The sequence below is a fragment of the Pseudophryne corroboree genome, chromosome 6 (genome assembly GCF_028390025.1).
Source record: "Pseudophryne corroboree isolate aPseCor3 chromosome 6, aPseCor3.hap2, whole genome shotgun sequence".
NCBI classification, from domain to species: Eukaryota; Metazoa; Chordata; class Amphibia; order Anura; family Myobatrachidae; genus Pseudophryne; species Pseudophryne corroboree.
The window spans coordinates 429,547,458-429,573,131 of NC_086449.1; the positions used below are offsets into that span (position 1 = coordinate 429,547,458).

Genomic DNA, 25,674 nt, shown 5'->3' on the forward strand with positions numbered 1-25,674 from the left:
CCCAGAGGATCATTTAGCCACTGTAATTTACCGCAAATAATTGAATTCCCTCCTGTATTGGGACATTTCTGCAAATCAGGTTACACTGTATGCTTTTTTTTTTTATATATCTCTTCATTAACAGCACAATGAGAAAAAAACAGCATAACAAAAATACCAATAAAAAAAATGTACAGGCCAAAGTAGAAGTCCACCCCGCATGTCAGTCCGCCCCCCCCCCCCCCCTGCAGAAGTGCAAAGGCATCGCACAGCGGCGATGCCTTTGCACTTCAAGAGTAGCTCCTGGCCAGCGCAGCTTTAGCGTGCTGGCCGGGAGCTACTCATCGCTCCCCGGACCGCAGCAACTGCGTGTGACGTCACGCAGCCGCTGCGGCCCACCCCCCGTTCGGTCCGGTCACGTCTGCTTTGGCCGGACCGCACCCACGAAACGGCGGCCAAGCGCTGCCGTTCCACCCCCTCCCGCCCAGCGATCGCCTCTGCCTATCAATCAGGCAGAGGCTATCGCATCCCTGCTACGGCCTTTGGCCGTCTGCCGTGTGCTGGCGCACTACGGTGCCGGCGCATGCGCAGTAGGGACCCGTTCGCCCTGCTGCGTTAAAAAGCAGTGAGTGAACGGGTCAGAATGACCCCCCATGTGCAGGGCCGGTGCTAGGGTGTTCGGCGCCCCCCTGCAAACTATAAATTTGCGCCCTCCCATATTCCTTTGGCACGCGCCGGGAAAAGGGGTGTGGTCTCACAAGTAAGGAGCATGGCCACACAACAGTACCCCCATTTAAAATTACGCCACAATGTAGCACAATCTTATTAATCTTATACGTAATGCCCCACCCGTAGTAGTAGCGTCCTTATATGTAATGCACCCCAGTAGTAGTAGCGTCCTTATATGTAATGCACCCCAGTAGTAGTAGCGTCCTTATATGTAATGCACCCCAGTAGTAGTAGCGTCCTTATATGTAATGCACCCCAGTAGTAGTGGCATCCTTATACACAATGCCCCCCAGTAGTAGTAGCAGCGTCCTTATACGTAGTGCACCCCCAGTAGTAGTAGCATCCTTATACATAATGCCCCCCCGTAGTAGTAGCGTCCTTATACATAATGCCCCCCAGTAGTAGTAGCAGCGTCCTTATACGTAGTGCACCCCCAGTAGTAGTAGCATCCTTATACATAATGCCCCCCGTAGTAGTAGCGTCCTTATACATAATGCACCCACAGTAGTAGTAGCGTCCTTATACATAATGCCCCCCCGTAGTAGTAGCGTCCTTATACATAATGCCCCCCCAGTAGTAGTAGCATCCTTATACATAATGCCCCCCCGTAGTAGTAGCGTCCTTATACATAATGCCCCCCAGTAGTAGTAGCATCCTTATACATAATGCCCCCCAGTAGTAGTAGTAGCGTCCTTATACATAATGCCCCCCCCCAGTAGTAGAAGCGTCCTTATAAGGGAAGGTTAGGGTTGGGCAGTAAGGGGGGGAGAGTTAGGGTTAGGCTGTGGTGGGGGAGGGTTAGGTTGTGGAGGGGTGGGTGGGATGGTTAGGCGGTGGAGGGTTAGACAGAGAGGGTTAGGATACTTGCCTCCCATGTATCGGGATTCTGTGTATGGGGGATGCCGCTGTCGGTCTTTTGGCCGCCATCATCCCTATGTCATCACATATAAAGCATATGCCACTACAGTATTGTGTGAGTAAACATAATAATAAATACATTTTTGTAAAAAGCAGTCAGAGTGTGCAGTCAGTTGCATAATATACACTGTATTCTGGTGTAAGCGGACTCAGATCTACAGTTCAGCCCCACATACATAAGTTAATATCTGACACTGCACAGGTAAGCACTGGCTGGTTTTTGGTCTATTGCTATTTACTACACTTGCAAAAGCTGGTACCTTGCGGTGGCCAGATGGGTTTGCAGGGTCTGTGTGTTCTTGAACCCCACTATGCTTCCAAGTGCTAACAGCATGGTCCACTACCCGTACACCCCCAAGAATCTAGCGGTCGGGGGAGGGGTGGTTGCTTTAAGCAGCGGCGGCGGCTGTTCTGTCTAGCGGGTGGGAGGGGGGTGTTCTATCCTCCGCGCTGCAGTCTCCGTTCTCCAGCGAGCAGGGATTGTTCTGTCCAGCAGGGTGGGTGGAGTACGTTCACAAGCCTTCCAATGGAAGAGGCAGCTTGGCTCTGCCCAGTGCCCTCTCCTCACTTTTTGCGCCGGGGACGTCATGATATCAGACGTCAGCTCCCGCCCAGAAGCCACAGTGTCAGAGGCGAGGAGGGGAATGGAAAGAAGGGGAAGTCCCGGACCACCTCCTTCCGCTTCGTAGAGTCCCGATGCCGACTGCGTTCCGCCGCTGACAGGCACAGGGGGGACAGGCCGCTGACAGCAGCAGGGGGGATAGGACGGCGCAGCAGCAGGGAGGGGATGCAGAGCAGGGGGAGCGCCTCTCCGTCCCAGCGCCTCCCTGCACTGCATCCCTTCGCTGAGCAGGTAGCGCCGGGCCTGCCCATGTGCACTGCAGGGTGGGCAGATATAACATGTGCAGAGAGAGTTAGATTTGTGTGTGGTGTGTTCAAACTGAAATCTAAATTGCAGTGTAGAAATATTATTTACCCTGCACAGAAACAAAATATAACCCACCCAAATCTAACTCTCTCTGCAAATGTTATATCTGACCCCCCCTGCAGTGCACATGGTTTTTCCCAACTGCTAACAAATTTGCTGCTGCGATCAACTCTGAATTACCCCCATAGCACGAGGGGTAGAAGTTGGGGGGACCTATTGTACATGCAGTAAAGCAATGCTGATATTTATATAAATTTTCATTTCAAAACTGGAGTTAGTACATTTCTATTGACTCCTACGCCTTCTTCATGGCCTATGAGTCTTATTCAATAGCCCAGATTTATACAGTTAATAGTGATTATGGTTAGCAGTGTTCAGTCATGCTAATAAGTACTTGTGCTAATGCTCTCTTTAAAGGTGGAGGCACATTGCTGTTTGTTGGACTACCTAATGCAACTACATTACCAGAAAACCAACCAGCAGGAACCCTGGTATACACATTCTCTGTGAATTCCACATCCACCTTATCTACAACTCCTGTGATAATAAACAGTAATCCTCTTACCAAAGCATTCACAATTAATTCCAACCCTCCTACATTTTATGTAAGTAACGTTATATATCATATAGTAATCATTATTGCATACAGAAATGTTGAATTTTATTAGTGTCGTCTCCAAAATATGTGCTGAGCTATGTCTCTATCTACTGTGTGAATAAGTGTGCAATAATAAGATTATCATACAGCGCACTTAAATATCCAGCACAAACAATGCCTCATCCTGCTTTTTCCATGTTACATAATCTACATGAGGACACATTCATAATAGGGTTAATTTGTGTTGGGATCCAGTTGACCTACCAGTATATTTTTGGAATGTGGGAGGAAACCAGAGTACCCATAGGAAATCCACGCAAGTACGGGGAGATTATACAAACTCCACACAGGTAGAGACATGGTGGGAATCGAACCCATGACCTCAGTGCTGTGAGGCAGTAATGCTAACCATTACACCATCCATACTGCCACAAGTTCCAGTAGTGGGGGGCCCTGGAGCTTTTCCAGCACCCCTGGCACTGTGCTTACATTAGCCTGTGAACAAAGATTAAGTTTCACTGGAAGTGTTGGGTGTTTGCAACTATTTCTGCCGGCCAAGTCAGAGATATTTCTTCCATGAATCAACCAGTGTTTCGGGGCACAGATCATACAGCACAACCAGCGTATCTCCTTGGAAAGTATAACACTATATGGGGTTTATTTAGCAAGCTAATTTTCACTTAGATTATGCAGAAATTACTACTATTACTACTACTACGACTCATCATCATCATAATGTACATCTCATATTTCTGCACTGCAAAGTACCCAAATAGAAACCATGAGTGACTCCACTACTGATTTAAATTAAACAAATAAAACTGGTATCCAGAAAAGAAGCATGAGACCCAAGCCTACTAGTTGACCAATGGCACCGCTTGGACCAGCCACCCACTGATTTTAACCCTTGGGGGACCCACGGCCTCTGCAGGAAATTACCCCAGTCTTAACTTTTGGTCTAAACTCCTGGCTATGGGCTCCAACATGAGCCTCTCAGATCTGCAGTGTCACAAAGTCATGACATCGCAATGCAGCTGAACAAATTCTACACTTCGCCAGTAAGGCTGTCATAGAAATTGGGACCCCAATTACGCCGAAGGCATGCGTGCCCGAAAGAGAGTGTAACCTCATGGAAAGGGAACATGATCTTTTGACACCTTCCACCCTTTCTGGGGGCATGCCCAGCACTTCCAGAGATGCTGGGCTGCCCCCATTAACTCTCCCCACACTATGAACTTGCACACGGCATCTATGCACACACTTCTCTGCTATGCAGAGCAGTCGTGTATGCTTCCCCAACTCCCCTTCCCCACCTTCGGGACAATGCGGCCCGTGAGTGGGACAGTCTCCGAAAAGCAGTAATGTTCCACCCCCACCCACAGCGGGACAGTTGGGAGGTATGGATTATATTGGACGCTTCTGGGACCTGGCAGATGGACCAGCAGCATTAACATAGTGAACTCAACCCATTGTTAAATTTTACATTTTGTGTGCCGTTCTTCCTTAATCCATGTTTTGTGTTCAGATATAAAAAAAATATTTAATCAACAATTCATTAGATGTTAGCTTTATATTATTGTATGTATTTATCACATTATATAATATATATTTTCTGTCTCTCCTTGAACTGTAGTAGTTTTACTCTCAATAAGCAGAACTTTTATTCCTCAATGATTGTGTGTGCTAATGGAATGTGTTACAGGTTTATACTACAGGCAGTGTTCCACTCGATTTTGAAACAACACCCAGCAGTTTTGATTTACAGATTTACATGGTAGATGCAACACGTGCCACCAATCTGCAAACCTTAACTGTGAGGCTGACTGATGTTAATGAACCTCCTGTGTTCCAGGACAACCTAGCAAATCAAGGTATGTATTAGCCATAATCACAAAAATGCATGATTCTGTCATCCTCGCCTATTTCATTCAGGAGACACTTAGCTGTTCCCGTATTTACCAAAGACAGTTCAATGAATTATGCTGGACTCAATCAATTGGCAAAACTAAACCATACATGAATTAATTATGCTTGAGTTAGTATAGTTAAAAAGCAGTACTAAACATGGGATGAGATAGCTCAGGCTGACATCTCCCCATCCCAGGTAGCTGCAACGATATAATAATATCCAAATATTTATATAAAATTATTACATTGTTGTGCAACTTCCTAAATATGGGAGCAATAATTACTTATATCTAGTTTTTAGAATTGGCAGTATGGTAAATATACCATGGAGGTTGGGTTATGTTCTTTAATAAGATACCAAAAATATAAAGTGATGGCAGTTAATGTTTGGTTTTTCTTTCACCAAATTGTATTAATATCAAACTATAGCTGTGTCGCCCCTTATTTCACATATATGTCACAAATACACTAGGGGTGCACAGACAGAAGGACTCATGGACCTGCCTGTGGCATGTTAGTAAAACTCATAGAGCCTGTAGTGTCAAATGGTTTCACTCAGGTGCACAGTTACTTGTTCTTTCTTACTATGGGGGTGATTCCAAGTTGATCGCAGCAGGAAATTTTTTAGCAATTGAGCAAAACCATGTGCACTGCAGGGGAGGCAGATATAACATGTGCAGAAAGAGTTAGATTTGGGTGGGTTATTTTGTTTCTGTGCAGGGTAAATACTGGCTGCTTTATTTTTACACTGCAATTTAGATTGCAGATTGAACTCACCACACCCAAATCTAACTCTCTCCGCACATGTTATATCTGCCTCCCCTGCAGTGCACATGGTTTTGTCCAACTGCTAACAAAGATCCTGCTGCGATCAACTCAGAATTACCCCCTTTATTCCCAAATCTGAATCAGGACCATTGTTCATGCTGCTGAGTGGAATAAAGTTCCCCTGCAACATTTAATTATTATTACCAGTAATTTATATAGAGGGGGCATTCAGCAGCAATTGCATCTCCCCGCAACTGAAGCTGAATGAGGGCCATAGTGCATACATATTCTGTAGCACTTTACTATCCACATCAGTCCCTGTTCAGTTTTCAATCTGTAGAGCTTACAATCTATATTCCCTACCACATGTACACAGACACATATACACACTAGGGTTAATTTAGTTGGGAGCCATTTAACCTACCAGTAAATTTTTGGATTGTGGGAGGAAACAGGAGTACCCAGAGGAAACCCACGCAAGAATAGGCAGAATGTACAAACGCCACACAGTGAGGGCCATGGTGGGAATTGAAACGATGACCTTAGGGGTGTGAGGCAGTAATGCTAACCACTACACCCTCCGTGCTGCCCATGAATTGTAATGTGAACTAATTCCTACCTGAATAAGGGGTACGGGTTGGTTTGAGTTCTGCACAGGATTGGGTATAGATTTATGTATGAAAGGTAAGAGCAATCCATTAATATTAATGTAATGTACAAGTTAGTAATGTGGATGGGGTGTTCCCTTGTGTAAGTATAGATCAATAAACAAAGTTGAGACTAGTACTCAGCTTTGGGTCATTTAGATTATTCTTAATTTTTGTTAGTAATAAAAATGAACTTGTAATATTTATAACAAAACAAAAACAATAAACATAATAAAATTATTGCTCCAAAACTAAATATTTTTTCTCTCTCCTTTATTTATTGATATCTACCTAAATAACCCAGCCATCAAGCTTCAGCCTTGGAGACAGAAAAGTCTCTATATCTCTAATAGTGGAAAATATATAATGTATAAGTCTGAATATAAAATGTATTAAATCTAAGTGAGATGCGGTCAAGATCCCGCCGAACGGGATCCCGGCGGTCGAAATACCGACACCGGGATCCCGACCGGCACAATCCCGACATATTCTCCCTCTGTGGGTGTCCACAACACCCATAGAGGGAGAATAAATTAGTGTGCCGAGCGTAGCGAGCCACCGTGCCCGCAAGGGGCTGCGTTGCGCTCGCCCCTCTGTTGGTATTGTGCCGGTCGGGATCCCGGTGTCGGTATTCCGACCGCCAGGATCCCTTCCGGCGGGATCTCCTACTGATTCCATCTAATGGGCCCTACACACTGGCAGATGATACTGCACAATATGAACGTTCTCGTTCATTAATGAAAGAGAACTCGTTCATATCGTGCAGTGTGGAGGCACCAGCGATGAACGATGTGCGGCCCCGCGCTCGTTCATCGCTGATGCCCCGTCGCTTGTGCATGCAGACCAATATGCCTGCACTACTATGGAGCCAGGTGATGGGGGGAGTGAAGAAACGTCACTCCCCCCGTCACTGTTCCCCCGCCACCGGGTTGCCCGTTGGCCGTATACGCCGTCAGGCAGCTCGGCTGCGGATCTATCAGTGTGTAGGGACCATAAGTGCCTCAATACATAAAGAAAGGAATAAAAAGCTGCTAGTTCCTGAATTTCAATTAGTGATATAATTCAAACTAAAAGTTAAAAATAATAATAATAATAATAATAATAATAATAATAATATTAAATAACTAATCGGTTAATAAATATCCCACTGGTAAGGCAGTCAATCAAGATACATATGTATAAATATATATGAATTTATTACCTTCTATTATGAATAAAAAAAAATAATAATAATATATATATATATATATATATATATATATATATATGAAATAATATGGAATTCCGTGGTATTTCATATATTAAAATGCCCACTGTAATATTATAACACGCTGATAAGAATATATATATGATTAAATATGTTAGAAATGTCTAGGTTATGAGCAGCTAAATTACAAGTCCCAGAAAGCACTGTGGGTTCGGAACCAGAGACTATGGCTTTGTGTCCCAAAGTTCTGTGTATGCCAGAGTGTAATCAACACTACAAGTTCCAGAATGCACTGCAGGTTCAGCTAGGGAACACTGTAATATTACCAGAGACTCTGGCTTTAATGCTGTGTCTGTGTTCCAGAATGTCAGGTGGTCACCCAGTTGGTTTATCTGCTCCTGCAGCTATTAATCGCAGTATTGCAATCCTGGATGTCAGTGGCTGTAGAAGTGCTGCTGCTGGCAGCACCAGGCACGCCTCCGCATGTACAGAGCACCGGTTATTTTGTCACAAGTAGGGACAAGCTATAGGTCTGCGTGTATAACCTCTGACATGTTTCGCTCCCAATCCAAGACAAAGGACCAGAGCTCTATATTTGTCCATTCATTGCACAAACCACATCCATTGAAAGATCAGGTGCACACTTGCACAAAGCAAACTGTTGTAAATACATATGTAGATGCAACTTACAATACACACAGTATTTATGGAGAACAAAGACAGTCCATAAAGTAGCTTCCTCCATGTAACTCTTTGGCAGGAATCCAATTAGCTGTGGGGATTGCCATGTGGGGTAAAGCTTCAGATTTCACTCCGAAAAACTATTAAATTAAACAGCCTTTTCCCAGAGCGGCAAACCCCATGGGTTAACGCACACAAAGCCAATTGATTCTGCATAAAATACTGAACCAATGGGTTTTCCTGCGTGTTAAACCTCCGAGGGAACCCTTTATCGTGGACATTTCCTCACCGCTCTAGAAGCTGCTAGGTAAAGTTCACCTCTATAATCCCAGCTCATTGAATTGGGTAAACCCAGCGGCTAATTGGATACCCCCATTTGGATCTGATTTGGAGTGCAATGGAAATTGGGCATATGTTCTACATTGCATGCAGGGAAACAAATTTGTAAATTCGCCCATATGCATAGTTGTACACAGTAACTCTGCTCCCTATTTGTACACTTGGTCATCATCATTGCGCACTTGCAGCAGCCTATACTTGATGCAAATGGTAATAAGTGAAAAAGTGTGTGTCTGTTTGTACTTTTTTTTTTACCTAGCGTCACCAATTTGGCATGGTGGTGTACTTTGACCAGGATTAGTTTTTGCAGTGCATGGGGAAGAGAAACACTTGGTATGTGTTGCTGTGGAGCAAGGTGAAACTACCGACACTCTTGGACCCACGTGAGCCACTTAGGTTTCTGATTGCTGGAATACGTAATAATAACAAAATGAGGTTATAGGTGAGGACAATGTAAAAAACTGAAGGCTGCAGATATACTTCATGGTCCATTGTCCTACTTAGGCAACGCCGTAAACCCAGCTAGTATACATACAGGATGGTCCATAAGTGTGGAAACACCCTTATAAAAAGGAAATGAGTAAGGAAATATTAATCCAGTGCCTACACATATGATATTGGGAGTGGGGGGAAACTTTTAGGGTATGACACCAGTATGGTGGCCATCTTGAAATTATACAGTAATACAGTATATAAGTTATATATATATATATATATATATACACACACACAGTATATATATATATAAAATCATCATTGCAAGAATAGCACGGTCAGCCCTTTGGATGCATATGTAAATTTCAGCCATGTGTTTTTGTTGTTGCGAATAACGTGTGTTTTTTTTTTTTTTTTGTGTGTCTATAATTATTCTCTGTGTTTTTATAGTTGTAATGCTTTATATCACGGAAGGAACTCCAAGTGGTATAATTTATCAAGTTCAAGCATCTGATCCTGAAACTGCAACTGCTGCACTAACGGTATGTTTTTTTCTCAACACTATATTTATGAAACGTTGTGCACATAAAGAGGTGTTGTGCTGGCAGCCAATCACTCACAGCCATCTTATCGCATAGGCACACTGGGCAGATGTCCAGTGCTCCACAATTCTAGGGTTCCTCAAGCAGGGGTGGGTGGTGGTCACACAGTCATAGCATTCTCTGCCTGCCTCCCAGCCTGCGGCCAGACAATAAATGGCTGTGAGTGTGCTGATTGGTGGATGGCTGGAGCGATCCAGTACTTAGAGTGCTGACAGCCATTCACTATAGAGAAGCATGTGGAGAGATGGCGCAGGACTGCAGGAGGGGCATGTTACCGCTTTTACCATTGATTCCTGTAAATGGAAGTGTAGGGGCCCCAATGCTTTGACCAGGGCCTACAATGCAGTTAAGATAGCCCTGTGATCACTTCCTGTAATATTTTTGGCCTAAAAATGGTATTTCATTTATGCTGGATTGCACATTTGATGTGATATTTACATTTTGCTGTCGTGTGCCACTTCAGTGTTTTTCCACCTCTCTGCACACTAGGATGTACATCTGCTCTGTGGAAGAATCCCTTGAGAGCAGAGAATAGGCATACACGTTGGTGTGACATGGAAGCCCGTCTAGGTGCAATAGAGCAAGACTGCTGTTTTGATCTGTGCACTGAGTGTACATCAAAAGTGATGTCATCTGTTCCTGCTTTTCACACTCATTTTTAAATCGCATCTACTAACTTTTAATTGATGTTAAAAATAGAGAGATCGGGAGTATGCTGAGTGGAGAACTAACCTTTCAGCTTTCACCCACTCCACGATACGTGTGCATGCAGAGAAGCAGACACAGCGGTTGCAAAGTTCAGGACCAATGAGTGATGGAAGACACCCAACGTAGTGTTATAGTTGTGTCTATTTCCTAGTGGGCTAAGGGACATTTGACTCACGTGACACGCAAGAGAAGAGGAGGAGCAAGTTCGGCAAAGGGTCCAGAAATGGACCCTCGCGGGCTCGCCTCGCTTCGGGCACGGTGGCTCGCTTCACTCGCCACCTGATTACTAACGGTAATAGCTGGTGGTGTGGATACTGAAAGTAGTATCCTGCCGTCCTTGCTCTACCCCCTGACATCACAGATCCCTTAGCCCACTAGGATTTAGCATCTACAGTAGGGTTATCTGGGGCAAGGGAGGCTCCTTTTGGTTTTACTAGATCAAGATATCAGGCCCTGCCAACAGTAGCCTGCCAGGCATCATTAGTGAGTATGGTGGGAGGAGCTGAGAGGAGAAGGGAGGAGAAGGGAGAGAGTAGCCCCTCATTCCCCTCTGGCTGGCTGTGGCAGTGGCGGCGGGCAGCGCAGCGGCATATAATGAGTCAGTGGGACTTATTGCAATGCCAGCGGCTGCGGGTCCAGGGACTTCCGGGACAGTGCAAATCAAAGTTCCGGTATGCCATAAGGCTGCATATTGGCACACTTCAACCACTGCCTTTAGGAAATAAGCAATGCAAATAGATGTTGCTCTTCTGCTTAAGCTGAGTGGAATTTATACTTTGCATAAAACAGTGTGACATAACAATTCTAAAGCCATAATAAGCATGGTAAAATATGCAGTGACAATTATAGGCAAATCACATTAATCATTTGTTAAAGTGATTTAAACATTTAGGACGGATCTGATCTAGACGAGTGCCAATGATAATAAAAGCTGCTAATGTAATGTACACATATACTGTATTGCAGTACTCACTGACTCCTTCTTCGGATCCGTTTTCTGTCTCTTCAACTGGAGTTGTACAGTCTACAAAAATATTTGATTATGAAACTGACCCACACAGGTAGAAATTCAGACTTCATTTCACAGTGGTAGAACTAAACCTAGAAAATCTCAGTAAAGCAGCAAAATAAATATCCTATTTATTTTTAATAGTTACTCATTGACTGTGGAAGTGACGGATACGGGCGGACTGTCAGTGAATGGAAGTCTGGTAGTCACAATAACAAACATTAATGATGAAACACCATACTTCACAATGTATGTATAATAGCAAAAAAGAAAAAACCCCACTATGGTCTAAAAATTATTTTGGCAACTTTAAAAAAACAGGTGTCTGTCTACAGAACTATCATTATAGTTAGCAATGTGGTAAAAAATGAAATGCAACTGAACAAATATATCTATATATTATTTAGAAAAGCTAACATAGATAATTATGTTTAGGGTGGAGTGTTTAGGTACTACCTGTTTAAAAGCACTACACAATACTCAAAGCCTTCCATTTATGCTCACAGTCAAAGATCATTCACTTCACGTTTACATTCATGATACATTAAAGCAAGGGTAGACAACCCTTAGCACTAATGGCCCAAGGTGGCACTTTTGGATATTTTGGCACCAGCGAGGTCAATCCCTCCCCTGTCATGCTTGCTGTGCTGCTCCTCCCCTCCTATTCCACCGCCTTTCCTCACAGAGAAGACTTATTTGGCACACTTCTTCTCCAGATGGAAGAAGCTGCACACCCAGTGAAGCCTGGGCCTCTAGTCAGAGGTATCACAAGGAGGGTGTGGGGGGTGCGGACCACAAATTGGTGTCACCTTTGCAAGTGGTGATGCCAAAATGCCGGCTTCTCTGCAGTGATAGGGAGCCAAGTGCTGCACTGTGACATTCTCTTGCAGTGCCTGGCTCCTGTCACTGAAGAGGAGATGGCAGTGCAGCCAGAATCTCCTGGGGCAGTCCAGCATCTCCTCCGGGAATGTTGGGAACACACCCAGAGGGATGTAACAGGGGCTTCCTATGCTGCCATGCTCCCTCTGTGTGAGGCCATTCCCCTCCCTGCGATGTCACAGCCCCTTTTTGGCCTTACTCGCGGGGACTATTTATAGCACCTGGTGTCTGGTGAGTGAACCCTACGAGAGTCCTAGCTGAGCAAACTGACTTTAAAAAAAAAAGGACCGGGAAAGCCAGGGGCAGGTTTAGGCATCATGCCGCCACTAGGAATAACACTATTGCACCCCCCCCCCAGGGGTAGTGCTGGGGGCATGGCCTAATCACGGGAGCCGTGGCCATGCCTCCTTTAAAAAAAACCCTTTAAGGCACAGCTACAATATGTAGGCAAATAATATTTACATTTACTGTAGATGATACATAACTTTAATGATAGTGTTGCTTTATGGCAAACACCAGTGACATGTTTTTTACATTTAAAAATACAGGAGGTCTGAATATGCCCCACTTAGACCATATAGCTATGCAAAAGAAGATATGTATCCTTCTTTATTGGTATATAGGAATATTTAAATGAATACATTTAATATATGTATTTTGAGCAATGGTTAACTGTTTGTTCATTTATTTTAGAACAAATACAACATTTTCCATTCCTGAGGAGCAGAGTGCAGGAACTATTCTCACCACTATAACTGCTGTGGATCCAGATGATGTTGGTTTCGTTAGTACACTCTACTATTACATCAATACACCAAACCAGTACTTTACAATAAATCAGTGTAAGACCAGTACTTTCAGTGCATCGTATTATCTTTATAAGCTGTGAAGTGCATTTCTGCCCATATTATGACAGAGCCAAATTATTTCTTAACACAAAATTTTATTTTTATCCACAAGCACAAAATTCTGATTGTTAAAATAACCATTCCAGACTTCCGGGGGCGGAGCCAGCTAGCATGGCCGCTTTTTAGAGCTCCTCCAGACTGCACAGTATATCCAGCCGAATCCTCCCTTTCTGTGGAACCCACTTTCTACAGACTGATACCCCCTGATTGCTGGGACTCTCCTGATAATAGGGGTGCCTGCATTGTGGAGGAGGACCGAGATCTGCCCCGGAGTTAGGCCATCGGATCTGACGGCCAGCATGACCGCCAACGTGGCGTTGGCGCGAATCCGCCTATGCCTGTGACCCTCACTACAAACTGCCGGCACTGGACGGGTGCTGCCACCACTGACCTGGGGATTACCGCTCCTTCTCCTGCGGTTGTGGAGTGCACCTCTGCCTGTGACCCCCACTGCAAGCCGCCGGAGCTGGACGGGTGCTGCCATCACTAACCTGGAGATTTTTGCTCCTTCTTCTGCTGCTGTGGAGTGCGCCTCTACCTGTGACCCCCGCTGTGGGATACCGGCGCTGGACGAGCGCTCTCATTCCCGGAGACCTGATCTTATACAGCCTCACACTGCATCTCATGAAACGGCGGTGCTGCTCGCTGCCCGCTCGCTGACTGGACGCCCGGTCCTGCACAGACAACGCCGCAGGAATCCCTCGTCACAGCACTACAGGGACACGCACCTGCACCTGTCTGTTGCTGCTGGAGAGGATCGCCGCTTGGCGGGCCGGAGCTCGCTACTACCGGAGGCTGCGGGGATTTGCTGCAGCCCGAGACGAGGGGGGTGAGGCGGCCGGGACTGATTAGACTCGACACGCACTCGCATCCTAGAGATCCCTTGGAGGGGCGCTGGGACACTGGCCTCAACGACGGACATCAACCTCCCCCCGCGAGACGACGGAGACACCAGGAGACACAGACGGAGAGTGACCTGACCACCACTGAACCCGGGGCACGATTACCGGACAACGAGGTGCTCCAAGACGCCTGCTACAGGGCCGAACATAGGGCCCCCCCAGGACTCCCGCCTCATTAACATACCCAAAGTGCGACCCGCCAGTTGAAGTGGCACAACTACCGCCTACCTCAGCCCTGCACTAACGACACTACCAGACGTTGGAGCCCGACATCCACGAACATCATCGTCGCCACATCCCTGAGCTGGCTGCTGCGGATCCATGCTGCTCTAATACTCTCTCCCCCCAGGTACTAATATTGTCTGTGTGACCCCATCTCTTTCTTTACTATTAACACTTCTTATAACCATCTATATTCCTCCCTACACTTTAATCCGTCCCCCCCTTGTGTGTACTCCATACCCTCCCCCCTCCACACGCTCTCCCTCCCCATCCAGTGACCCCTCTTATATCTTCCCTGCTCCTAATACCTTCAAAGAGCCTGGACGGCTGGGCCATCACTTTACCTCTAATCTCAGGAACACACTGAGAGAGCTGCTATGAACTGCACTGTGTTATAAAAATTTTGGCTGCTGCTTACATTCAACCAAAGAAAGGTATGAACTGTCCTATATACTGAAGACACACGTCTTTGTCCCTTTTGAATTGCAGGACTATTACAACTATTGTTATTATTTTATTTCTATTCTTTCTCCCCTCTTCCTTCACCCATACATATCTGTACACAGCCAGCAAGCTGACATACAGATATTCTCTTCTATGATTGTATTGCCACCTGGTGGCCGGTTTGAAAATATTTGTTATAAGATTCACAGTGCTGTATTATACTTTTGTAGAAACACATTTATAACATCTGTAACTCACTAAATATTAGGGCGGATCATATTCCTTAGACCTTAATACTAGTGCTTCAATTACTACTCATATCCTTATACAAACTTCTAAACATACTCACTAGAATATTACGTTCAGGACCACTTTTACTTTAGTATTTACTCCTTGACTTCTTAAAATGTGACCTTATCAACTCTCAGGAGAGCGGTCTCTCTTCTATCTTGTTATACCAGCCCCGGGCCGGAACTGCTTTACCCCTAATACCTTGGAGCTGGGACCACTGATCTCCTTACTTGGTGTATGGACAAGTTTCTTAACAAACCACTGTCCTCACTTCCACCCAGAACTACTCGTACTATGGTTAACCCCAAAAAAATGCCAGCGAAGTCTGGCCCCTCCCCGCCCTCACCGCCGGGTAACTCTTCTCCTGCACACTCTATAGGGGAAAGTGGAGGCCCTATTACACCACCCTCGGACGTGGCATCGTCCTTACTCACGGTGTTAATGCCAAAAATCGAGGAGAAATTTGAGTTGCTCATGCCTATGATTGATGAGAAGTTCAAAAATTTCCTCCCCAGATTTGAGGCTAAATTCGACCAACTCATGCCTAAAATCGACAAAAGGTTGGACAAACTACAAACATCCCTAGATTCAGCTCTAACCTCCCTAACTGACCACACCAATAGACTGAACACACTAGAACAAAGGGTTAGTGACATTGAAGATGACTTACACGCCACACGGTCGTCCAACTCCTCTACCATTGCCTCCTATCAAACACTTGTCGACAAGGTAGATGACTTAGAAAATCGACACAGACGGAATAATCTCCGCTTCGTGGGCATCCCCGAACAGGTGAGAGGGTTGGCCTTGACAGATTTCATAAGCACGCATCTGGTTGAGGCGCTCAACCTCGGCAGTGACATGGACATCCCTCGCATTGAACGAGCCCATAGATTGGGACCAGAGCGTGACGGACCTGATAGGAGACCCCGCCCAGTAATCGCTAAATTTCTGGACTACCGTGACAAAGAGAAGATCCTAACTGCTTTTAAACGGAACCGCGACTTGGTCGTTGAGGACCATCGGATCCTCATCTTTCAGGACTTCTCGGCCACGGTGGCCCAGAAACGCAAAGAGTTCTCACCGCTTTGCAAGTTTTTAGCCGACAATAACAAACGTTTTGCACTGCTATACCCGGCAAAACTAAAGATCACCGAGAATGGGCAAACATTTATTTTTGACAACCCGACTGAAGCCCGGGCCCATCTGCAACTGACTCGCCAATCTAGGAACTCACCTGCCTGACCATAATTAAGAGCCCACCTACGCTAATGAGCCTACATGGCTCACTGGAATTGAGATGACATGCTCTCCTGACTTCGTGGTAATCGATAGTTTAGGATTTACCACTTCTATGTTAACACCTATAGTTGGTGTAATGTTAATTTTCTATGTTATATATTGTTTCTATCTATATTTGCCACCCACTGAAATGTTATTCAGGGGCTGGCGTGGTATTTGTTTGGATGGGAAAAAGTTTGAAAATTTTCTTTTGAAGCTGAAATCTTTATGGTTATACTCACTGAACATGGTTTTATTCTCTATGTTGAGTCCGGGTCTGTGCCTGATACACGCCCTTGGGATTTACCCTGCTTGCTGGGACAGGGGTGATCCCACATACAATAGATATACCCATAGTCACATACGCCCCCCGACGGGCATAGGATGACATCTCATCACCCTGAACCACACAACCCTACCCAACGATCACCTCGTTCCATTAAAATTACCTCATGGAATGTGGGGGGTCTCAACACCCCAATAAAACGCAAAAAAGTGACATCCGCCCTTAAAAAACTCAAATCTGATATTGTCTATATTCAAGAGACACATTGGAAAAGAGGGGAGGACTCTGCTCTACGTGATGGGTGGATAGGGGATTGCTTTTCTGCGCCTTACCGCACTAAATCACGCGGAGTGGCAATAATCTTGGCGAGACACCTCCCCTACACTATCCTAAACACAAACATGGACCCAGAGGGCCGCTATATTCTCATGGATATTCAAGTATATGATGCTAGATTCACTCTGCTCAATTTGTATGCTCCAAACGTTGATCAACCAGCTTTTTATCAACATATCTCGCAACTGCTCCATAGTAGAAGCAACCACGAGCTCATAATAGGTGGTGATTTTAACACAATCTTAGACCCTCTAATCGACAAATGCCCGACACCGGTGAACCTGAAGGCCCCTCAGTGGCGCCAGATCTCCAGGTTACTCGCGGAACATTCTCTAATCGATCCGTGGAGAATGCTTAACCCCACGGATAGATCTTACACGTTCCACTCGGCGGTCCATGGGTCCTTCTCTCGTATAGATCACATACTGTTGTCAACGCCCCTACTTTCTGACACCATAGATACCCAGATAGGGGACATTGCGGTCTCTGACCACGCACCAGTTTCAATTACGCTTAATACCCGAGCCATGGGCTCACGCCCATTCTTTTGGCGATTCCCCTCTTACCTCTTCCACTCAGAACAATTCAAAAAATTTCTCAGATTGAAATGGGCGGAGTTCTCGGATGATAACCTGGAACACTGGGACAACCCTGTCTTATTCTGGGAAACATCCAAGGTCGTGATGAGGGGACACATTATGTCATATGTAGCGAACAGAAATCGGGTAAACAAGGCACACCATGATGATTTATTAAACACTATGCGGACACACCTTGCAGCATATATATCAGATCCTACCTCCATCACTCATAACAATTACATTGAATCACGCCGACTGTACGACAGTTTCTTAGTAACACAGGCCCAGCAAAAACTGGACTACACTAAACAAAAATACTTCCGATGGGGAAACAAAACGGGGACTTTGCTGGCAAATATGACCAAAAGCTTTAAGCGACGTGGACACATATCTACTATACTCGATAGCCACACTGACACCCTACACACTAAAACTGCAGACATTGCACGGACATTCCAGAACTATTTCCGTCAGCTTTATGCACCTACCCCACATGACCCGGTCTTGTCAGATAAACTACTAGATGAGGCGAATCTCCCTTGCATAACACCCTTACAGAGGGAAGACCTCGAGAGAGCAATCACAGAGTGTCACAACTGAGGGCCTGAGCTGACGGGAGGCAGCCTCAGTTGTAGGGGCTGAGATGTACCGGAACCTGGGAGGTTGTATCAGACCCCTGGACATGTAAGTAACATGAATAATAACTGCCCGAAGGCGTGACCACGACAACTTGGATAAAAGTCAATGATGTTTATTATGACAACTCCGCAACACAGCAGCAGTAAAAGAAAACGTAAAAGTCAGCAAATAATAAATACAGTTCCTGGGTACTACAGGATGGCAGGAGCCACAGGGCACTGGTAGTGTGAGATAGTTCTTATGATCTTCTAGATGGAAAGTCCTTACCAGGCCCGACTGTAGCAATGGAGATAACCCAGGATTGTGCCAGCTGGTGTTCCCGGAAAAGCTGGGTTGCTGAAGGTAAAACAGCTGCTGTGGATACTGGCTGGAACCAGACTGTTGTTAGCACGGAGTGGATACTGGCTGGAACCAGTTAAATAATAAATGAACTTGGGAGCGATGAAATATGAACTGAAATGTAGAACTTGAGAGCGGAGAAATAATAATACCGGTGGAGAGTGGTAAAGTGTAGAAAGGACACCGGCCCTTTAAGGGAAGCTGTACTCTGCTGGAAGCTGAGCTGGAAGCAGGTAATGTTGTAGCTGGAAACAGATGAATCCACAATGGATTGGAGAGTCAGGCTACACCGCAGGTGGAATGCTGGTGCGGGTCTCTATGGTGGAAGTCTTGAGACAGGAGCTGGAACCTGGAAGACAATCACAGGAGAGAGACAAACAGGAACTAGGTTTGACAACCAAAGCACTGACGCCTTCCTTGCTCAGGCACAGTGTATTTATACCTGCAGCAAGGAAGGGATTGGCTAGGCAATTATGCAGATTAACAATACTGACAACAGATTGGAGGAAATGATCAGCTGACAGAATCCAAGATGGCTGCGCCCATGCAGACACTTGGAGGGAAGTTTGGTTTGTAATCCATGTGGTAATGAAAACAGTAATGGCGGCGCCGGCCACTGGAGACAGGAGACGCCAGGCTGACAAGTGCACATCCAACCACGCGGACACAGCGGAGGCCGCGGCTGACGTAATCGCCACTCTGACACTCTGCATGCAGAAGCTCAGGGACGGCGGCGGAGGCCGCGGGAGACGCCATGCCAGATGTAATATGGCGTTACTGTGACAGCGTCTCAGAGAGACAGGAGAGGATACAGGAATGTACACATCAGGATAACAGATGGGATCCGGTCCTGGAGCGCTGAGCCAGCCTTAGGAGGCATCTGATGGGTAAGAAATGGCGTCCAGATACCCGGATCGTGACAGCACCCCCCCCCCTTTAGGAGTGGCCCCAGGACACTTCTTTGGCTTTTGAGGAAACTTGGAATGGAATCTCCGGACCAAGGCAGGAGCATGGACATCAGAAGCATTGGTCCACGACCGTTCCTCAGGACCATAACCCTTCCAGTCAATAAGATATTGTAGTTGACCGTAACGGTGACGTGAGTCCAGGATCTTGGCCACTTCATACTCAACGCCTCGTTGAGTTTGGACTTTCGGAGTTGGAGGAAGTGAGGAATGAAACCGATTCAAGATCAGCGGTTTCAACAGGGAAACATGGAATGTCCTGGGTATTTTTAAGAAGGGAGGCAACTGGAGTCTGTAAGCAACAGGATTGATGACTTGTTCAATCTTGAAAGGACCGATATAGCGAGGTGCAAACTTCATACTGGGAACTCTTAACCTCAAATTCTTCGTGGATAACCATACCCGATCACCCACCTTGAGAGCAGGAACTGCTCGACGCTTCTTATCCGCAAACTTCTTGTACCTGAACGATGCCTTGAGCAGAGCTGATCGTACGCTCTTCCAGATATTGGCAAACTGATGCAAGGTGATATCCACTGCGGGAACAGAAGTTGCTGGAAGCGGTTGGAACTCAGGGACTTTAGGGTGGAATCCAAAGTTAGTGAAGAATGGTGTTGAAGCAGATGAAGAATGATACTGGTTGTTATGACAGAACTCGGCCCAGGGAAGTAATTGAACCCAGTCATCTTGAGAGGAGGACACATAGATGCGGAGGAAGGCCTCCAAGTCCTGATTCACCCTCTCGGTTTGACCATTGGTCTGAGGATGGTAAGCCGTGGAAAACTTTAGCTTGACTTGGAGGACTTGACATAAACTTCGCCAGAATTTGGCTGTGAATTGAACTCCTCGATCTGAGATAATTTCCTCAGGAAGACCGTGGAGTCGGAAGATCTCTTGTATGAATACTTGAGCCAACTTGGAAGCTGACGGAAGACCGGTGAGAGGAATGAAGTGTGCCATCTTGGTGAACCGGTCAACTACCACCCAGATGGTATTGAACTTGTTGCACATGGGTAAGTCTGTAATGAAATCCATCGACAAGTGGGTCCATGGTCGACGGGGAACGGATAGTGGAACCAGTTGCCCCGCAGGCGACTGGCGGGATACTTTATGTTGGGCACACTTTGGGCAAGATGCAATAAACTCCAAGACGTCTTTTTTCAGAGTTGGCCACCAATAGGACCTAGAGATAAACTCCAGGGTTTTTTGGATACCTGTATGTCCGGCAAAACGGGAAGCATGGGCCCAATGCATGAGCTTCTTCCTTAGCATCGGCTTCACAAAACTTTTCCCTGATGGGGGCGTAGAGTCCATCCCTACCGTGGAGAATGCCAACGGATTTATAATAGGATGCTTGTCTGAAGACTCTGACTCATTTTCTTGCTCCCATGAGCGGGAAAGGGCATCGGCCTTGCGATTCTGAGAGCCCGGACAGAACTGGAGTTTAAAGTCGAACCTGGAAAAGAAAAGTGCCCATCTGGCCTGACGAGGGTTGAGACATTGTGCGCCCTTCAGGTATAAAAGGTTCTTGTGGTCTGTAAGTATGGTGATTAAATGAGAAGCTCCCTCCAACAGATACCTCCACTCTTCTAGAGCGAGCTTGATGGCTAGCAACTCCTGGTCGCCAATGGCATAGTTGCGCTCAGCTGGGGAGAACTTCCGGGAGAAGAAACTGCAAGGATGTAAATGGCCATCTTTAGCCCTCTGAGATAACACCGCTCCTACTCCAACGGAGGAGGCATCCACCTCTAGGATGAAAGGAGAGTCGATGTCAGGCTGTTTCAGGACAGGCGCAGAGATGAACCTCTGTTTTAAAAGATGAAAAGCTTGCATGGCTTCTTCAGACCACTTGGACGGGTTAGCACCCTTCTTGGTAAAAGCAGTAATAGGCGCCACAATGGTGGAAAAGTCTCGTATAAACTTTCGGTAATAATTGGCGAACCCTAAGAACCTCTGGACCCCTTTGAGGGTTAAGGGTACCGGCCAATTCTGAATTGCTTGTAGTTTCTCAGGATCCATCTCTAGTCCGGAACCGGACACAATGTACCCTAGAAACGGAATGGACTTGACTTCAAAGACGCATTTTTCTAATTTGCAATAGAGATGATTGACACGGAGACGGGACAGAACCTCTTTAACCCAAAAACGATGTTCCTCTAAATCGTTGGCAAAAATGAGGATATCGTCTAGATAGACCACGACATGACGGTATAGAATGTCTCTGAAGATCTCATTGACAAAATGCTGGAAGACAGCTGGAGCATTGCTCAATCCGAAGGGCATGACGAGGTACTCATAATGTCCGTCACGGGTGTTAAAGGCGGTCTTCCACTCGTCACCCTCACGGATCCGGATGAGATTGTATGCACCTCGCAAGTCCAGCTTTGTAAAGATGGTAGCTCCGCTAACTCTGTCAAAGAGCTCAGTAATCAGGGGTAAAGGATAACGGTTCTTGATGGTAATGTCGTTCAAACCTCTGTAGTCGATGCACGGCCGCAGACCACCATCTTTCTTTTTTACAAAAAAGAAGCCTGCGCCGGCTGGGGAAGAAGAAGGTCGAATGAACCCCTTTGCTAGGTTCTCTTTAATGTATTCCTCCATAGAATGCGTCTCAGGCAGAGACAACGGATAAGTTCGGCCTCGAGGTGGAACCTTCCCTGGAACGAGATCAATCGGGCAGTCCCATTCTCTATGAGGAGGAAGGATATCAGCAGAAGCTTTACTGAACACATCCGTGAAATCTTGATATGGAGGAGGTGGAACATCAGACGACCTGGGGGAGGAAGAACAGACAGGCAATACTTTAAACAAACATGTCTCTGCACAGGAGGAACCCCATGCCAGGATTTGCGTAGTCGTCCAATCAATTGTAGGATTGTGAAGACGGAGCCATGGAAGGCCCAGGACCACAGGATGTGTGGCTCTTGGAATCACTAAAAGTGAAATAAGTTCGGAATGAAGAACTCCCACTCTCAGACGAACTGGTAGAGTCCTTAGAGCAATAACAGTATCAAAAATTTTACTGCCATCCACGGCAGTTAAGGAAAAGGAGGAAGGAAGTCTCTCGGTGGGTAGGGACCACCGTTTAACATAGGCTTCAGTAATAAAGTTCCCAGCTGCTCCGGAATCAAGGAGAGCAATGACGTTCCGATAACGTTGAGCAACTTGAAGCGAGACTGGGAGATTACAATCATGAGGAGATGGAGAGGAGATCATTACTCCTAGCCGGCCCTCTCCTGGGCGAGCTAGGGTTTGGAGTTTTCCCGGACGTTCGGGACAGGCATTGATGGTGTGAGACGGAGCTGCACAGTAAAGACAAAGAGACTCAGAGAGACGTCTTCGGCGCTCAGCAGGAGTTAAACGGGAACGGCCAATTTGCATGGGCTCATCTTTAGATGGTGACAGTTGACGAGGAGGAGGAGCAGAAGATTTTGGAGCAGATGATCTTCCACGCTCAGTTGCTCTCTCTCTGAAACGTAAATCAACTTTCGTGCAGAGTGAGATTAGCTCATCTAACTTAGAAGGTAAGTCTCTGGTAGCTAACTCATCTTTAATAAGCTCAGATAAGCCATGCCAGAATGCAGCATACAGGGCCTCGTCGTTCCATGCCAGTTCGGATGCCAGGATCTGGAACTGTATCAGATATTGTCCTACAGTACGTGACCCCTGGCGTAAACGGAGAATCTCGGATGAAGCTGAGGTTACCCGGCCTGGCTCGTCGAAGATGCGCCTGAATGTTGACACGAATGCAGTGTAAGAAGATAGCAGGGTGTCGGACCTCTCCCATAACGGTGATGCCCAGTCAAGGGCGGAGCCACTGAGAAGAGAGATGATGTAGGCAATTTTTGTACGGTCACTGGGAAAATTGCCAGGTTGTAGCTCAAACTGAATCTCACACTGGTTGAGAAATCCCCTGCAGAATCTTGGAGATCCGTCAAATTTTGCTGGCGTTGGAAGATGAAGACGTGTAGCAGAAATGGGTAAGGTGGGTGGGGTTATAGCTGGAGTCACTGTGGTTGATGCACCAGATGCGCCTGATCCACGGAGAGTTGTCTGAATCCCATCCAGCCGAGTAGAGAGATCCTGGAGACAGCGGATGATGTGGCCCTGTGCAGCCTCCTGATGTTCTAGTCGGGCTGCCAGTTCTTGCATCGGCCTGGCCGCTTGATCCTGGTCTCCGGCTGGATTCATTAGGTCAGTGCTTACTGTCACAACTGAGGGCCTGAGCTGACGGGAGGCAGCCTCAGTTGTAGGGGCTGAGATGTACCGGAACCTGGGAGGTTGTATCAGACCCCTGGACATGTAAGTAACATGAATAATAACTGCCCGAAGGCGTGACCACGACAACTTGGATAAAAGTCAATGATGTTTATTATGACAACTCCGCAACACAGCAGCAGTAAAAGAAAACGTAAAAGTCAGCAAATAATAAATACAGTTCCTGGGTACTACAGGATGGCAGGAGCCACAGGGCACTGGTAGTGTGAGATAGTTCTTATGATCTTCTAGATGGAAAGTCCTTACCAGGCCCGACTGTAGCAATGGAGATAACCCAGGATTGTGCCAGCTGGTGTTCCCGGAAAAGCTGGGTTGCTGAAGGTAAAACAGCTGCTGTGGATACTGGCTGGAACCAGACTGTTGTTAGCACGGAGTGGATACTGGCTGGAACCAGTTAAATAATAAATGAACTTGGGAGCGATGAAATATGAACTGAAATGTAGAACTTGAGAGCGGAGAAATAATAATACCGGTGGAGAGTGGTAAAGTGTAGAAAGGACACCGGCCCTTTAAGGGAAGCTGTACTCTGCTGGAAGCTGAGCTGGAAGCAGGTAATGTTGTAGCTGGAAACAGATGAATCCACAATGGATTGGAGAGTCAGGCTACACCGCAGGTGGAATGCTGGTGCGGGTCTCTATGGTGGAAGTCTTGAGACAGGAGCTGGAACCTGGAAGACAATCACAGGAGAGAGACAAACAGGAACTAGGTTTGACAACCAAAGCACTGACGCCTTCCTTGCTCAGGCACAGTGTATTTATACCTGCAGCAAGGAAGGGATTGGCTAGGCAATTATGCAGATTAACAATACTGACAACAGATTGGAGGAAATGATCAGCTGACAGAATCCAAGATGGCTGCGCCCATGCAGACACTTGGAGGGAAGTTTGGTTTGTAATCCATGTGGTAATGAAAACAGTAATGGCGGCGCCGGCCACTGGAGACAGGAGACGCCAGGCTGACAAGTGCACATCCAACCACGCGGACACAGCGGAGGCCGCGGCTGACGTAATCGCCACTCTGACACTCTGCATGCAGAAGCTCAGGGACGGCGGCGGAGGCCGCGGGAGACGCCATGCCAGATGTAATATGGCGTTACTGTGACAGCGTCTCAGAGAGACAGGAGAGGATACAGGAATGTACACATCAGGATAACAGATGGGATCCGGTCCTGGAGCGCTGAGCCAGCCTTAGGAGGCATCTGATGGGTAAGAAATGGCGTCCAGATACCCGGATCGTGACACAGAGGAGGAGATCGCTAAGGCAATCTCTTCTATGCACCTCAACAAATCACCAGGACCGGATGGTTACTCTATAGAATACTACAAGCTCTTACATCATGATGCCATCCCAGCAATGCATACCCTATATAGACACATCCAATCAGAATTTCCTATGTACCCTACCTTTAACCAGGCTTTCACAACCCTCTTACCAAAACCCAATAAAAACCTCTCCCTACCATCCTCATACCGACCCATAACACTTTTGAACGTTGACTTCAAAATCCTAGCTAAGATAATGGCAGATAGGCTCCAATCATTTCTAGCATCCATGCTCACAGACCACCAACTGGGCTTCACCAAAGGCAGACACTCAGTAAAGGGAATTCGTACTGCCATAGCTGCAGTAATGGCGGCGAATCTCCAGACGGATACCCCAAACATGCTCCTAAGCTTAGACGCAACTAAAGCATTTGACATGGTCTCCTGGCCCTATCTACACGATATACTAGAGAGGAGGGGCTTTGGACTAACATTCCAATCTCTAATAAAATTTTTCTATACCCAACCACACACCTCACTATTGATTAATGGAACAAAGGGAGACAAAATTGAGCTCACCAGAGGGACGAGACAGGGTTGCCCCC

General features: G+C 46.4%; 1 protein-coding gene across 1 annotated transcript in view; it reads left to right on the forward strand.

Annotated features, from left to right (window-relative positions):
- Nucleotides 1-25,674, forward strand: part of CDHR3 (cadherin related family member 3) — a 134,028-nt gene that overhangs the window by 15,872 nt on the left and 92,482 nt on the right. Inside the window, exons 2-7 of the mRNA XM_063929989.1 lie at nucleotides 2,972-3,159; nucleotides 4,855-5,023; nucleotides 9,588-9,679; nucleotides 11,414-11,508; nucleotides 11,601-11,705; nucleotides 13,029-13,177. Coding sequence (XP_063786059.1) covers nucleotides 2,972-3,159; nucleotides 4,855-5,023; nucleotides 9,588-9,679; nucleotides 11,414-11,508; nucleotides 11,601-11,705; nucleotides 13,029-13,177 — 798 coding nt within the window. The remainder of the gene's footprint in view (nucleotides 1-2,971; nucleotides 3,160-4,854; nucleotides 5,024-9,587; nucleotides 9,680-11,413; nucleotides 11,509-11,600; nucleotides 11,706-13,028; nucleotides 13,178-25,674) is intronic.